Source organism: Sinocyclocheilus rhinocerous, unplaced genomic scaffold (genome assembly GCF_001515625.1).
Source record: "Sinocyclocheilus rhinocerous isolate Xijiao unplaced genomic scaffold, SAMN03320098_v1.1 scaffold1386, whole genome shotgun sequence".
NCBI classification, from domain to species: Eukaryota; Metazoa; Chordata; class Actinopteri; order Cypriniformes; family Cyprinidae; genus Sinocyclocheilus; species Sinocyclocheilus rhinocerous.
Window position 1 is genome coordinate 821,710 of NW_015660628.1, and position 12,917 is coordinate 834,626.

The 12,917-nt window shown below is 36.2% G+C and overlaps 2 protein-coding genes across 2 annotated transcripts in view; one reads left to right on the forward strand and one right to left on the reverse strand.

Annotated features, from left to right (window-relative positions):
• Nucleotides 1-1,147, forward strand: part of LOC107725344 (PEST proteolytic signal-containing nuclear protein-like) — a 4,110-nt gene extending 2,963 nt beyond the window's left edge. The window contains exons 3-4 of the mRNA XM_016534582.1: nucleotides 512-567; nucleotides 673-1,147. Of these exons, the coding sequence (XP_016390068.1) occupies nucleotides 512-567; nucleotides 673-781 (165 nt within the window). The 3' untranslated portion in view covers nucleotides 782-1,147. The remainder of the gene's footprint in view (nucleotides 1-511; nucleotides 568-672) is intronic.
• Nucleotides 1,148-2,468: 1,321 nt separating this feature from the next.
• LOC107725377 (interferon-induced GTP-binding protein MxA-like) lies at nucleotides 2,469-7,633 on the reverse strand. The gene is made up of 12 exons (XM_016534612.1): nucleotides 7,371-7,633; nucleotides 6,626-6,763; nucleotides 6,393-6,547; nucleotides 6,152-6,290; nucleotides 5,528-5,726; nucleotides 5,315-5,393; nucleotides 5,101-5,223; nucleotides 4,863-5,004; nucleotides 4,440-4,598; nucleotides 3,999-4,075; nucleotides 2,845-3,108; nucleotides 2,469-2,755 (listed from the first exon to the last, which is right to left on the reverse strand). The coding sequence occupies exons 1-12, from the start codon at nucleotides 7,567-7,569 to the stop codon at nucleotides 2,531-2,533; spliced, it is 1,899 nt and encodes a 632-aa protein (XP_016390098.1). The 5' UTR covers nucleotides 7,570-7,633; the 3' UTR covers nucleotides 2,469-2,530.
• Nucleotides 7,634-12,917: the final 5,284 nt, after the last annotated feature.

A 12,917-nucleotide genomic window follows, 5' to 3' on the forward strand; every position in this document is an offset into this window, starting at 1 on the left:
TTTAATAAACAGAGTAGAATAATCATGGCTGATAGTAAGACATGCAAACGTAAAAAAAACCAAACTGGAGGCAAGAACAGCTGTTACTTCTTGCCCAACTAGTTAATGAAAACAAAGACATAATCAAAGGAAAATTTGGAGTTGGGATAACCTTTAAAACCGAAGGCAATACCTTTATAAAAGCACATTATCGTCAAATATTTCTAAAATGTTTACGCTCTGAGGCAGGTTGCTGGCAACAGCCATTTTAGGAATAGTTTGTGGTTTGGTCTTACTTAGGAGTCCTCTTCCCTACTCCTAATGTTACACAGATTTAGGAGCTAGTTTTAGAGCTAAAATGCTTTGTGAAATACTTTTAGAGCAAAAATTTAGGAGTACTAAATTTAGGACTGACACGCCCATTATTTTTAAGATTTTCTCCTAAATCGGTGAGTTACAAGCTACTTTTAGCCTTACGATGTTTTGTGAATACGGGCCCAGTTTCCTAACCTTTTTTTATTTTACTTTTCAGAGCGAGCCTGAAGAAATGCCACCCGAGGCAAAGATGAGAATGAAGAATATTGGCAGGTTGGATTTATACATTTTTAAAACTTTCAATTTTAGATTTCATTGTAAGTTAAAGTACTATACAGCACTGTTTACTACATCGTCATGTGTTATTTTGATTTTCAGAGAAACACCCACATCTGCTGGACCCAATTCCTTTAACAAAGGAAAGCAGGGATTCTCAGACCATCAGAAACTTTGGGAGAGGAAGCTTAAAACCCAGGCAGATCAGTAGTGTCTGGCTGCTTTCTAGATTGCTTTTTGGCACTGAAATATTTGCCCTTTTTGTCTCTTCGTTTGATGAACAATGTACAAATGTATTTATGTAATGAATGTTTACGCTATAAAGCATCTTTTTATTATAGCTACTTTGATTTTTTTTTTTTAACCACATGGTTAAATAATGCCTTCCTGTGTAAGATGCAAACCACAACAGAGAAAATTAGAATACTCTTTCTCGCTGTACAATATGGTTTGTGCCACACCGACCTCTGTTATCATTCTCTTATAGTTTAATTGTTCTCCAGAGAAGGAATGTAGTGGCCCAATCGTTTAGGATTGTTTCATCAAGACATTGTAGTTTATAAAGTCATTAATAAATGAAAGATGTGGTATCACTTTGAAGAGCTTTTTTTTAATGTTGTAATCAATGTGGTAGACAGTTAAACAACATGAAGGTAAGTAAATTACATGATTTTAATTTTTTTTAAATTACTTTTTTTAATTCTAATACTTTTTAAAGTCACTATGTAAAGGATGTAGTGACAGATCTTTTTTTTCTGTATTGTACATCCAAGTGAATTATTTAATTGTTGAGCAGAAATAATGTAGAGCGGGTTTGGTACAATCCAGGTAATTGATTGGACAGATTTGAGCTTGCAGATGATTGTAACAAAGGGACAGGTTTAAGACTAAATGGACTAATGGTTGGAGAGGTTCGGCAAATGTCACCTGAAGAAAGTCTCATTTCAACATGGATTTAGACAATATATTGGGAAAGACAGAATTTCATGCCAACTTTAAGAAAGTTGGCATGAAAGCGAAGTGATTTTTTTTTTTCTTCTTTTTTGTAACTTCAGTTTCAGAAAGATGGCAAGATCAGTTATAAGACATGCAAAGAAAACTAGTATTTAAAATATTTTTTATTAATGCAGAGACTACAATAACTTTATACTGTTCCTGAACCTTTGGTCAACAATTGCATTAAATTTCACTCATGATATTATTATTATTATGGATTTCTGTCATACCATTAATTACAACGTTAAATCAACATTTGTTGAAAAACAAGTTTTGCTACATCACTGATATTATGAAAAGATACTACAATGTATTTCTTAAGACCCAAAACTAGTACAAGTAGCTTTTTTCAGCACAGCTTGGGGCTTTTTTTGAGGACAGTGACCTGAAACTCCAGTTATTAAAATGAGCAAAGGAAATTACTTGTATTTAATGGAAGAATATAGTATTTAAAAGAATATCTGTTGCAGTATTAAAATGTATCAATTGATAGACTACATGAACTTTATTTCTGAAACTTTGGTAATAGTTTTGTGCAAATTAAATCACATTAAACTTCACTTAATCCATTATTATTATGAAATTGAAGTGCCATGAAGGTTTTTTTTTAAAATATATATATATAAGTTTTGACACTTCACTTAGATACTCTAAGATACAACAATGTCCAGCTCTAGACCCAAAAGCAGTACAAACTTTGACACTAAACAATAAATAGTGCATTAATATTGCCTTAAGAGGAACTTCAGAACCTAAAAAGTCACCTCACAAATAGTATTAAAGTATTTAAAAAGGATGTGAAAAAATAAAGCCTGTGTTTCTTAATGAAGTGCTCAATTGCTATTTAAAAAATAAAAACATGTTTTACATTTATTTGTTTTTACAATGTTTACATTCTTTGCTGCTCTCAGCATACAATTTATTTTGCAATAAAATTGTTGCAATCGAGTATTTGAAGTGAATTCTAAAAGGTAACCAAAAGGCTGCGTGCCTTCATCAGACGTTTCTGGCGTTTCAGTAAGTTCTCCCGCTTTTGGCCAATATCAGAGTCTTCTTTAAGCAGGTTGTCTATGCCATCTTTATCTTGCAGTAACTGCAACATGTTTCTTTGCAGCTCCAAAGCTGCTTCCTGGAGCAGCAGATAGCGGATCACCATTGGGATCTGGTCAGCTAGACGCTTGCTTGCAATCTAGTGAGGTAGATAAGACAATGTCTCAGATATACATTTAAATTCGAGCTACCTCTGACAAAACTGAAAGCTTTAGTTAGCACACTTACCATGTAATAGGACTCGAGGTGCAACCTCATCTCACGCAAAGTGGCATGATTACCTGTGCCAACGTCTACACTCACAATACTACTCCTTTTAGGTTTAAATGCAAGCTTTTCATTTTCTGCCTTTTCCAGCTTGTCCTTTGCATGTTTCAGGCTCTGGCTGTATGTGCCATCTTGACTGTAAACAATGAGCTCCATCTTGAATTGGGTCCTCAGCATGGATTCTGCCAGGCATTCTTTATCCTGCTTGATGGCTTCGATCTTAGTCTAAGAAAGTATATAAAAGATTTGTTATGGTAAGCTCTAGTGAGAATTTCTTTAAATTTGTATTATGATTCAATGGCATTTCAATTGAACATTGAAAAGTAATGTGACTTTTATCATTTAGAGCATTTATAAAAGCTCATAGAATGATTGTTTAACCACTTGAAATTTGAGTACTGCCAGGAACCAGTAGCAGCTCCTGACTATAAATGAAGGTGGGGAAAATGACGTGTCCTAGCACTAGCTTATGGTGCTTATAAATGTAGTATTCATTGCATTCGACTGTTGATTTAGAATGTTACGAGTTGTAAAAGAATTTTAGAGAGGAAGAAAAGGTCATTTTGACTCGGAACAAATGTAAAACACAACAACAGAAGTATACTAGCTGTTCACATGAGCATGTTTGAAATAAAGGAGTAATTATACTATAGTAGTATACTAATTTCTCCACACATTGACCTGTCCTCTGTTAAAGAAGACTGAATGTGATCTCAATCTGACTTATCGGTACTAGTTACTGAACTAATGCAGACTGATATACTGTACACATTGATGAAGTGGACTGATATTGTTTTGGTCCAGAGCTAGGTTTAATTAATGTAAAAACAAGATTCAAATCTACCCCTACAGCTCTCATTTATGGTACACTGCATTTCTATTTAGCACCATAGATTTATATTGGAAAAATGTAGGTCACTGTTGAGATGGGAGGGCAGCAGCACCCTTTCGTACGATCAAGAAACTGAAATGTAGTCTAGAAACTGCTTAACACTTTTACAAGTTAATTTATTACTGATTCAGTTTATATAGAGCTCTGCTTTCTAATGCCCCGCCTGGCCCAACTGATGAGCTGCGGCTGCCAGAAACATTGCCATAAACACACATAAACCTACCTTTGCTATTTTCAGAAGATTAGGGAACCCAATGAAACTGCACTGGGCCAGCTGGATGGACTTCCTTCTAACCACATCTGTAAATGCAAACAGAATGTTCATTCATTCATTCATTTTTGTCATGAAAAACTGCACTAATGACTAAAGAGCTACCTTTAAGCAATTCACAATGCCTTTAATACAAGAAAAATCCACCTGGCGCAACCTTGGGTTACATGCCTTACTCAAGAACAGAATGTTGAGTTCATGGGTCATCTTACAAGGTGTTCTTTGATGTTCAATATTCAGTGATTTTGATTTTTGAAGTTTCGACATAATTTAGTCATGTACTGAGTATAATCAAGTAGAACAGTACTGTCAGAATAGCTTTACAACATGCACTGTAGCAACAACTTAAAAATGCATGAAAAAAATGTATTTAAAATATCATACAACACAAACCAGAGACAGTCTTCAGTGTCTTCAATGCAGGTTTCTCCAACAGCTTGATCTGTTCCTGAACAAGCCCCTCAAAGGTCTTGTAATTGATGAATCCTGGAAGCTCTCTTCCTCGATACTTGGTTTCATAGTTATCCACTTCTTTCTCAATCCTCCTGTTGACTGCAAAGGGGTTTTTGAATACAGATAACTACATTCAGTTGAACAGCCGAATAGCTGAGTTCAGCTTCTAAAAGTGTGTTTTAGTGAAATTAAGCAACTTAGATTACGTTAGAAATTTAGTTTGGTAATTAATTGTTTGCTACTCTGCTAAAAGGGGACGCTTCTGATGTTAAAATGTTAAACCTTTTAAGCAAAATCATAACATAGCGCACTGGCCAAAAGCAGCAGTACAATCAGAGGATACCAAGTAAATGTCTCACTCACAGGAAACTCCTGAACGATACAAGACATCATTCCATTCTGCAAATTCATCCCGAAGTTCTGGAAAAACTAGTAGATCTGAAGCACATTTAACTTCCTCCCCAGTGGTCAGGTTGAACATATCATGAGTGAAAGCTGTAACTTTCTAAATGTAGTGATGAGATATGAAAGATTAATTATTTTTTACTGAAATATTCATACTTTGATATAGTAGCTGTGTAGATTTCATGGTTGTGCTCACATCAATGAGAAAGCTCAGTCTTTCTGCAGGGTCTGATGGGGGTCCATTGCCATATGCCTCCAGTTCCTTCTGTGTTTCAGCAAGTTTTGTCTCGATTTGTTCTTCTAAACGAGGCAGGGATTTCTACATAACATATTATCAATATGAGCTAGGCTTATTATGAGTCAAAAAATGCTGTAGTTCACTTTTGTTAGAAAGAACAGATTCATTTCACCTGAATGTGATGAACCAACTCAATTGTTAGTTTCTCAGCCAATTTGGGAATAGTGGCAAAACCTTCGTCATAAAGTTTGCTGAGGAAAAAAATGCCATAAATACATAATGTAAGCTATTTTTAGAGTTAGATTAACTAAACCCCAAATAACAGGTACTAATCTGTGTGTGCAACATGTGGGCATACTACAGGTGATTTACAAAAGCAAAGCACCTAAAATGAGGATGATCTTTGAAGAAGGCATCTTCGGCTGCTGTGGCCTCATGGAGAGTGACTTGATCTATAATCTCTTTTTGTCCTCTGCACCTTACAATCATGTAGCCTTTAGTAAGGTGAATGACCTCATTGTGCACAATGTCTACAACTGTCTCTTCAGTGCCCTTATCCGCCAGATCCGGCTTTGTTAAGATGCCTGTAAATAGACAAATGATCAGAATATAATGAGAATATGCATGGCAACCTGTAGTTTTACTGACTCTGTTTGATGTATCCACCTTATTTTTAATGTAAGAGTGGACGTGGCCATTGCTAACTTGACTGTGCCAGATTTAGAGTGTCATTTTCATACAGATACCTGTGCATGTACAAAAACAGTCCATTATGTTGCTTGATATTGCAAACTGGTATTTATTATCATATTTTAATTCATTATCATAATCATAGGACACGCTTATTTGTAGTGGAAATAGTTTTACCTTTTACGGCACTTTGTTATTCTTCTAGTTATTCACCTATAGCAGCTGGTTAGTCGGACGTTTTGTACATTCAAAGAAAATAGCTTACTTCCGCATTCCAAAATAAGGTGGATAGCATTGAAATGCAATCAGTAATGCACACCTAATGTTCTTTCACCCTCAGGATCGTCCTTCTGAGCCATGTGTAATGCTTCTGTGGTTGCGATGTCAACATTGCATGGCACCACAACCAGGTTAATTGTTTCTTGCTTTGAAACAAACATCCTGATCAGTCTCTTTATCTAGAAGAAATGCATTTGATTGATGTATCAGTATCTCACTCACAAAGGTCTTTTTTAAAATAAAATGTCGTATGAAGAATATAGTAAACATAACGAGTTTACCTGATCTCCAATATTCTCAGGTTGCCCCTTGACTGCCACTCGTGCGATACCAGAGAGGTCAATGAGAGTGAGGTCAGGAACATTGGCAGAGGTGATCTGCAGACTGATAAGTTCGTCACTAATACCAACACCTTTTCCAGCTATCTCATCCTGGGCTACAAATTAGATATAAGACTTAAATTATACATACTCTTTTGTAAGATCTCCAGATGCATTCTAAGCATTCTCTTTACCTTCACAAATCATTTTGTCCACTTCTGCTGGGTCATGAATATCTTTCTCTTTTTTATTGTAGCTGATTCTTCCATGCCATTTGTCTTCATCTTTAGTTCTTATCATCTTGAGCTCAAGAGGGCATCTTGTAACAATTCCTATACAAAACACGAAAGGGTGCAAACATTGTTTCACCATGCTGTTCTTTGAAGTACCTTACAGTACCATTTATCCTGCTAAAAAAAACACAGAAACCATCACAGAAATTCTACAACAAATACCATTACAATCCATCAACTATTAAGCATTAAAACCATAAAAAATTGTTACCTGTTTTGGAACATATTCCATTAGGATTTAGTAGTTTTAACAAGCCACCAATAGAAGGCGACAAGAGACCCACAGGGACCACTACAGTTTACATTAAAACCAGTAAAACCATTACAAATTCTGTGATGGTTCCTATTGTTTTTTCAACAGGGTAAACTCCAAGGGTAATAATTCAGTATCATGGTATAGACTCTGTCATGGTACATCCACAGCATTGGCTGAAATGTCTGTATTACGTAAAAGTAATATAATCAGAATCAGAATCAGAATGAGCTTTATTGCCAGGTATGTTTACACATACGAGGAATTTGTTTTCGTGACAGAAGCTTCCACAGTGCAACAGAATGACAGTGACAGAACAAAAACACAGATAATACAACAACAACAAAAAAATTATGTTTTATATATATTTATTTTATCATATGTTGTCCTTACCACTACCCCTGGGTAACGCTACTCCAGACAGCGCCTCGAGAACTGAACTCTTTCCTGAGCTTTGGTCTCCAATGACGGCGATGGCAGGCAGTGCCAGGTCCTTTTCGACTCCCAGAGACCGTAAATTGTCGATAGTGTCGATGCAAGGACGTATTTTTTCCTCATATTGCTGACTGAACGTGTAACTCATTTTCTCCATCTTTAAATAACATCGAAATATCAAAATAACAGAAATCCTTCTTTCCACAACACGACAAAGTGTCAGACGCTGTGCACTCGTTTTGAACTAGTTTCAGAGTGATGATGTTTCTTGTAAGGTGAATCATAGACCGGATGTGTACGTTGGTAAGTTTCATTTCCTAGATAGTACAATAGTTTCGTTTCTCTCATGCATGGTTTCATCGTTCAATAAATGGTAAAACAAAAGAAAATCATATCGTAAGGTTTATTGTACGGTATAGACAAAGTGCGTGGTAAAATAAAGGCTTAATTTGTTTGCATCATCCTTCTACATAGACTACAGATGAACACATAGCTATCATATATGTGACCCCTGGACCACAAAACCAGTAATAAGAATCATTTTGTTGAAATTGAGAGTTATACATCATCTGAAAGCTGAATAAATTCCTTTCCATTGATGTATGGTTTGTTAGGATAGGCCAATAAGATACAACCATTTGAAAATCTGGAATCGGAGGTTGCAAAAAGAAAATGGAGAAAAGTCGCTTTTAAAGTGGTCCAAATGAATTTCTTAGTTTCTTTTGACACATACAATCAGTGTTGGGGAAAGTTACTTTTAAAAGTAATGCATTACAATATTGCGTTACTCCATAAAAAAGTAACTAATTACGGTACTTAGTTACTTTTTATGGAAAGTAATGTGTTACGTTACTTTTGCGTTACTTTTTAAATCTGGACAGGGCTTGCTTGTTTGTTTTTAAAATAAAAAAGTTATATTTTTGGCAAATATAAAAGCCTTTTCACACCAAAAGTGAAATGAATAAGCCTCAGGCTGAAGGGAAAGTAAATTTACGTCCGTACAGTAGAATGCAGAAGAAGAAATGTCAACACACATCAGCAATAAAAAAAAAAACACAAATGTTTGTCTAGAGTCATTTTTGCTTATTAGTATGGTTGAACTGGATCACCGAAGGTCAGAAGCAAAGACATTGGTTAATAGAATGGGATTAAATACATAAAGGATATTTGTCTTGTTTAACATTTAATTATTGCATGTTTGTGTCAAATTTTGAGTTGCATTATTTTTATTCATTTTGAGGAATACTGAATTTGTGTGTAATGATACCCATACTGTGCTGCACATTATTGGCAATATTGAGCTGAAGCTTGACTTTGCAAATTTAAAATCGCAAATCAAATCGCAATCGCAATATCTGTCAAAAAAATCGCAATTTGATATTTTCCCCCAAATCGCACAGCCCTAATTTGTATAAACAAATGAAGAAACAAATGCTACAAGTTTATCTGGGCCTTAGGAATATAAATTTTCTTTAATATCTGAAATATCCTCTAGAGGGGGGTGTGTATCTGTAATCAGATATGTGAAAAGAGCAGCACTGTTAGGTTAGGTTAGCTCCAACCCTAATCAAACACACCTGAACCAGCTAATCATTGTCTTCAAGACTACTAGAAGGCTACAGGCAGGTGAGTCATATCAGGGTTGGATCAAATCTCTGCAGGAAAGTGGCCTGGAAGGGCCAAGTTTGCCCATCTCTAGCAGGTCCTCTGACCATGACCATTCAAGCACCAGGAATAAGTGATCTGAGTTTAAGTTTGAACCCATATATGCTGTACCATAACCTAAGAAAAAGCATTTAAAAGTTAAACCAATTTATCCTAGAACAGCTGAAATTAATTCCCTTTTAGCTCACTCTTGGCAAATGCAAATTCTTTCATTTTACAGGTCATCACATCATTTTTAGCACTGTAAACTGGTGTGAAAGGACAGGAATTCTTCTGTCAATATATTGTGCTCTGCATAGCTTCAAACTATGAAGTTTTCATAAATTGTTACAGAAAAAATTATAGCAGTTGTTTATGCTGTTTGTTTGCCAAAACTGCTTCAAAGAAGTGTTTTAATTCATTTCGTGCTTTCATTTGGACCATTTTACTTCCCAAAACCAGCAAGGCATAAGTTCAAAGTAATGCACCGAGCTCAGCTCAGCGCCTTTGAGAACTGTTAGTATCACCGGCTGTTTGACCAGTGTTTATTGACCAGAACATATTTTCAGGGACATTGAAAGATGTTGTAAATATTGTTAGAAATGAGCTTTTAAAATATTTATTCTGTGTCAGATATTTCCTATTACATCTAGAGTGTTGAAGAAGATTTATCATGACCGTATTTGATCGTGTGACTTTTTACATTAGCTGGTTCTCAAAGCACATCCCAGCCTCAATATTAGGCCTCGCATGCTGTACTGTGGTTGTATGCGTCTTGAAAGTCAGGAGCTGAAACAAGCCATCCTGAAGTTTTTGTTCGAGTGGCGTGGAAACTCATATTGATCATATTTTGAATCCACAACAAAGCTTTTAAATTTAATTTACATTTACACCACTGACAGATGCTTTTATCCAAAGTGATTTGCATTGCTCTTAAGATCCTTTTTTTTCCCAATGCATGCATTCCCTGGGAATCGAACTGATGACCTTGGCATCAGTAGCACCATTTCCCACAGTTTGACCTAGTAGGTTCATGCACTTTTGCCATGTTTTTTAACAAATGTTAAAAACTATGGTGCATAACCACAGAATAAAATTATGAACTGTGTTGTGCATTGCCCTTATCTGTTATTTGCAGGACACTCTTGCAATTTTAGCAGCTAAGCAGTCGTTCTTATTCAGTATTTTTAGACTCCTTAGACTTTTAGACTCTATAAACATCACAATAATCCGTGAGTAATCCACATGACTCCAGTCCATCAGTTAACATCTTGTAAAGTAAAAAAGCTGTGTTTCTAAGAAACAAATCCAACAAGGCATTTACATTTAAATCATTGCTTCTTTCCAAAAAAAATTCTATAATCTATAATAACACTTAATAAATGTCCATCTCCTGTTGTCCTTCCACATCAAAATCCACCAACATATTTGTTTAAAACGGTTTTGAAAAGTTTTTGCCTGAAACCCGTGCTTCATCTGTGCATATTTCTCACCTAATTCAGAGAAATAAAAAACATTTTGATGGATTTGTTTATTGAGAACATGCAGCTCTTTGCTTCACAAGATGTTAATTGATGGACTAGAGTCATGTGAATTAATTGTGGATAATTGTGATGTTTTTATCAGCTGTTTGGACTCTCATTCTGACGGCACCCATTCACTACAGAGGACCCATTAGTGAGAGATAATTCACAAGTTTTTTTTTTTTTTTGAGCTCTTTTGCGTATGAACTAATTTTTTTTTTTTTCAGAACCTGGCTTTTTTTTTTTTTTTTTTAAGTCTTAAGTGTAAAGTTTGCAATGCCACACTTTCTGTTCACAGATGATATTTTTGACACACTCTGAACCATATGTGCTTGAGTAACCTACAATGTCCAGTCTGTTATGACTTGAATCTTTCCCATGCAAATAAAACGCACACACATACACACATCTTCCCCTCATTGAGACATGCTTCCTTCCTTTTCCCAGATGCTTTTGTATGGAGAGCCACCCAGTTATTTAAAAAGTCCATTAGGCACTTGTTTAGAGAGCCTGAGATTAAAAATAACAAAAAACAGGCCTAGAGTTCAACGTGCTATAGCATCACATGTCGTATGCTGTATGTTTGAGCATTTGCACAAAAATCGGGAGAGAGAAAAAAAAAAAGAAATGCCAGGAATTAAAAACTGCTTGCAAAGACATTTCTAATGTCTAGTTCAAAGTTATTATCTAAAAAGGTCAAATCAACTTTAACAATGGAAAGAAGGCTAGTCTAAGCACATGGCCCTCCTCAAGGGACATTTTTATCGTCAAGCATGTCAGAGCTTAATCAGAGCTGAATTTGACATACACCAGGAGTGTTGTTTTTTCTTCGTTGTTTTCCTTTCTTTTACCACAACCCAAAAGAAATACATAATGACATTACTTTTATAACCTTTGTCACTACCAACAACATATTTAAGAAATAGCATCAATTTTGTCTTTCTTTATGCTTGATGCACAAGTTCGGCTTTTAAAAACAACAGACTACATAATCCTGCCTGTGCATGTTTCCATTTCCGTTCTTGCTTTAGCTTTGTTCTACTTGATTTTAGTGCTAACTAACTAAAGTTAATGCATGATAATGGTAATGCATCCTTTCCAACAATTTATCATAAGAATAAACACTGCTACAGTTCATTGTAGCATATCGTACTTCTTTACACTGTTGTCGCCCACCACACACTGAGTGAAGGTCCCTCAGTTGCCTGGCATCATAGATGCTGGCAGGCTGAAAATGGGAGGCATGACATAGTCCAAGAAGCATGAAACTGTCTCACCCACGCGCTCCTGCCTGATGTAGCCCACGGAGACCATGTTCTCCTTCATATTGAGACTTGTAGCTACCTCTAAGCTGAAACGTCTTCCTCTATTTGTGCCTTCGTTTGGTCACTTTGTCAAAATCTCGTGAGTGAGATCACCACTTTTGGCTTTAGTGATGTCTGTGCATCTGGACAGGCGGTATTTTTATGCATTTGTTAACCACAAGCTGTTATTTCTTTTTATTAGAACATGAAACACCTCATTCGTTGGCTTCGTTATGTGTGCGCAGGACTATTTTTTCGTGATTTATGCGATGAATATGCAAAGCCACGCATTAAAAGAATTCTCTCCTGATTAATCACTGTTATACTGTCATAAGTCATTTGCAATAACAACTGCCAGTTTGACTCTTGAGAACCTCTATGCGAACACACTTGCCCGAAAAAGTGCGGGGGACGAATTTACGTGATATTAAAAGTGGGGGGGTAATCTACGCCCCTGCTGTGTTCCTTCAGAAATTATTCTAATATGCTGATTTGCTGCACAAGAAACATTTACTATCAATGCCGCTTCATAATTTTGTGGTTGTTTGACCATAATGCAATGCATTACATCAGAGAGTGCAAATCTGTGTTTTTGCCCCTGTATGCGCTCTGTATTTGTTTGCATGTGAACGCTATTTTTGTAGGCTACAGTCACTGCACATCAACACTGCAATTCGTATTCAGATTTAGGGTCAAATGGACACTTGTGCTTCAGGGCAACAGCTCTTTCAAACTGCTGAGTTATAGTCCTGCTCCATTAGCAGAATCTGGCTAATGCAGGCTTGAAATAATACAGCGAGTCTCCTCTGGGGCGAAATCATTTTTCCTGCTCCCTCGTTCGCACACACGCACACCTCAATGCCTTACAGACTTCTGCACCTTTCAGTGGGCAAACGCAAACTGTAGCGAGTGCGACTAGGCTATGCCACATACTCCGTCAGACGCTGAAGTGCTCACCTGACAAAATTTACAGTATCTCCTCCATGGCTTCACAGATGTTCTGACACAGAATCACACGCAATCCAACAGGCTAA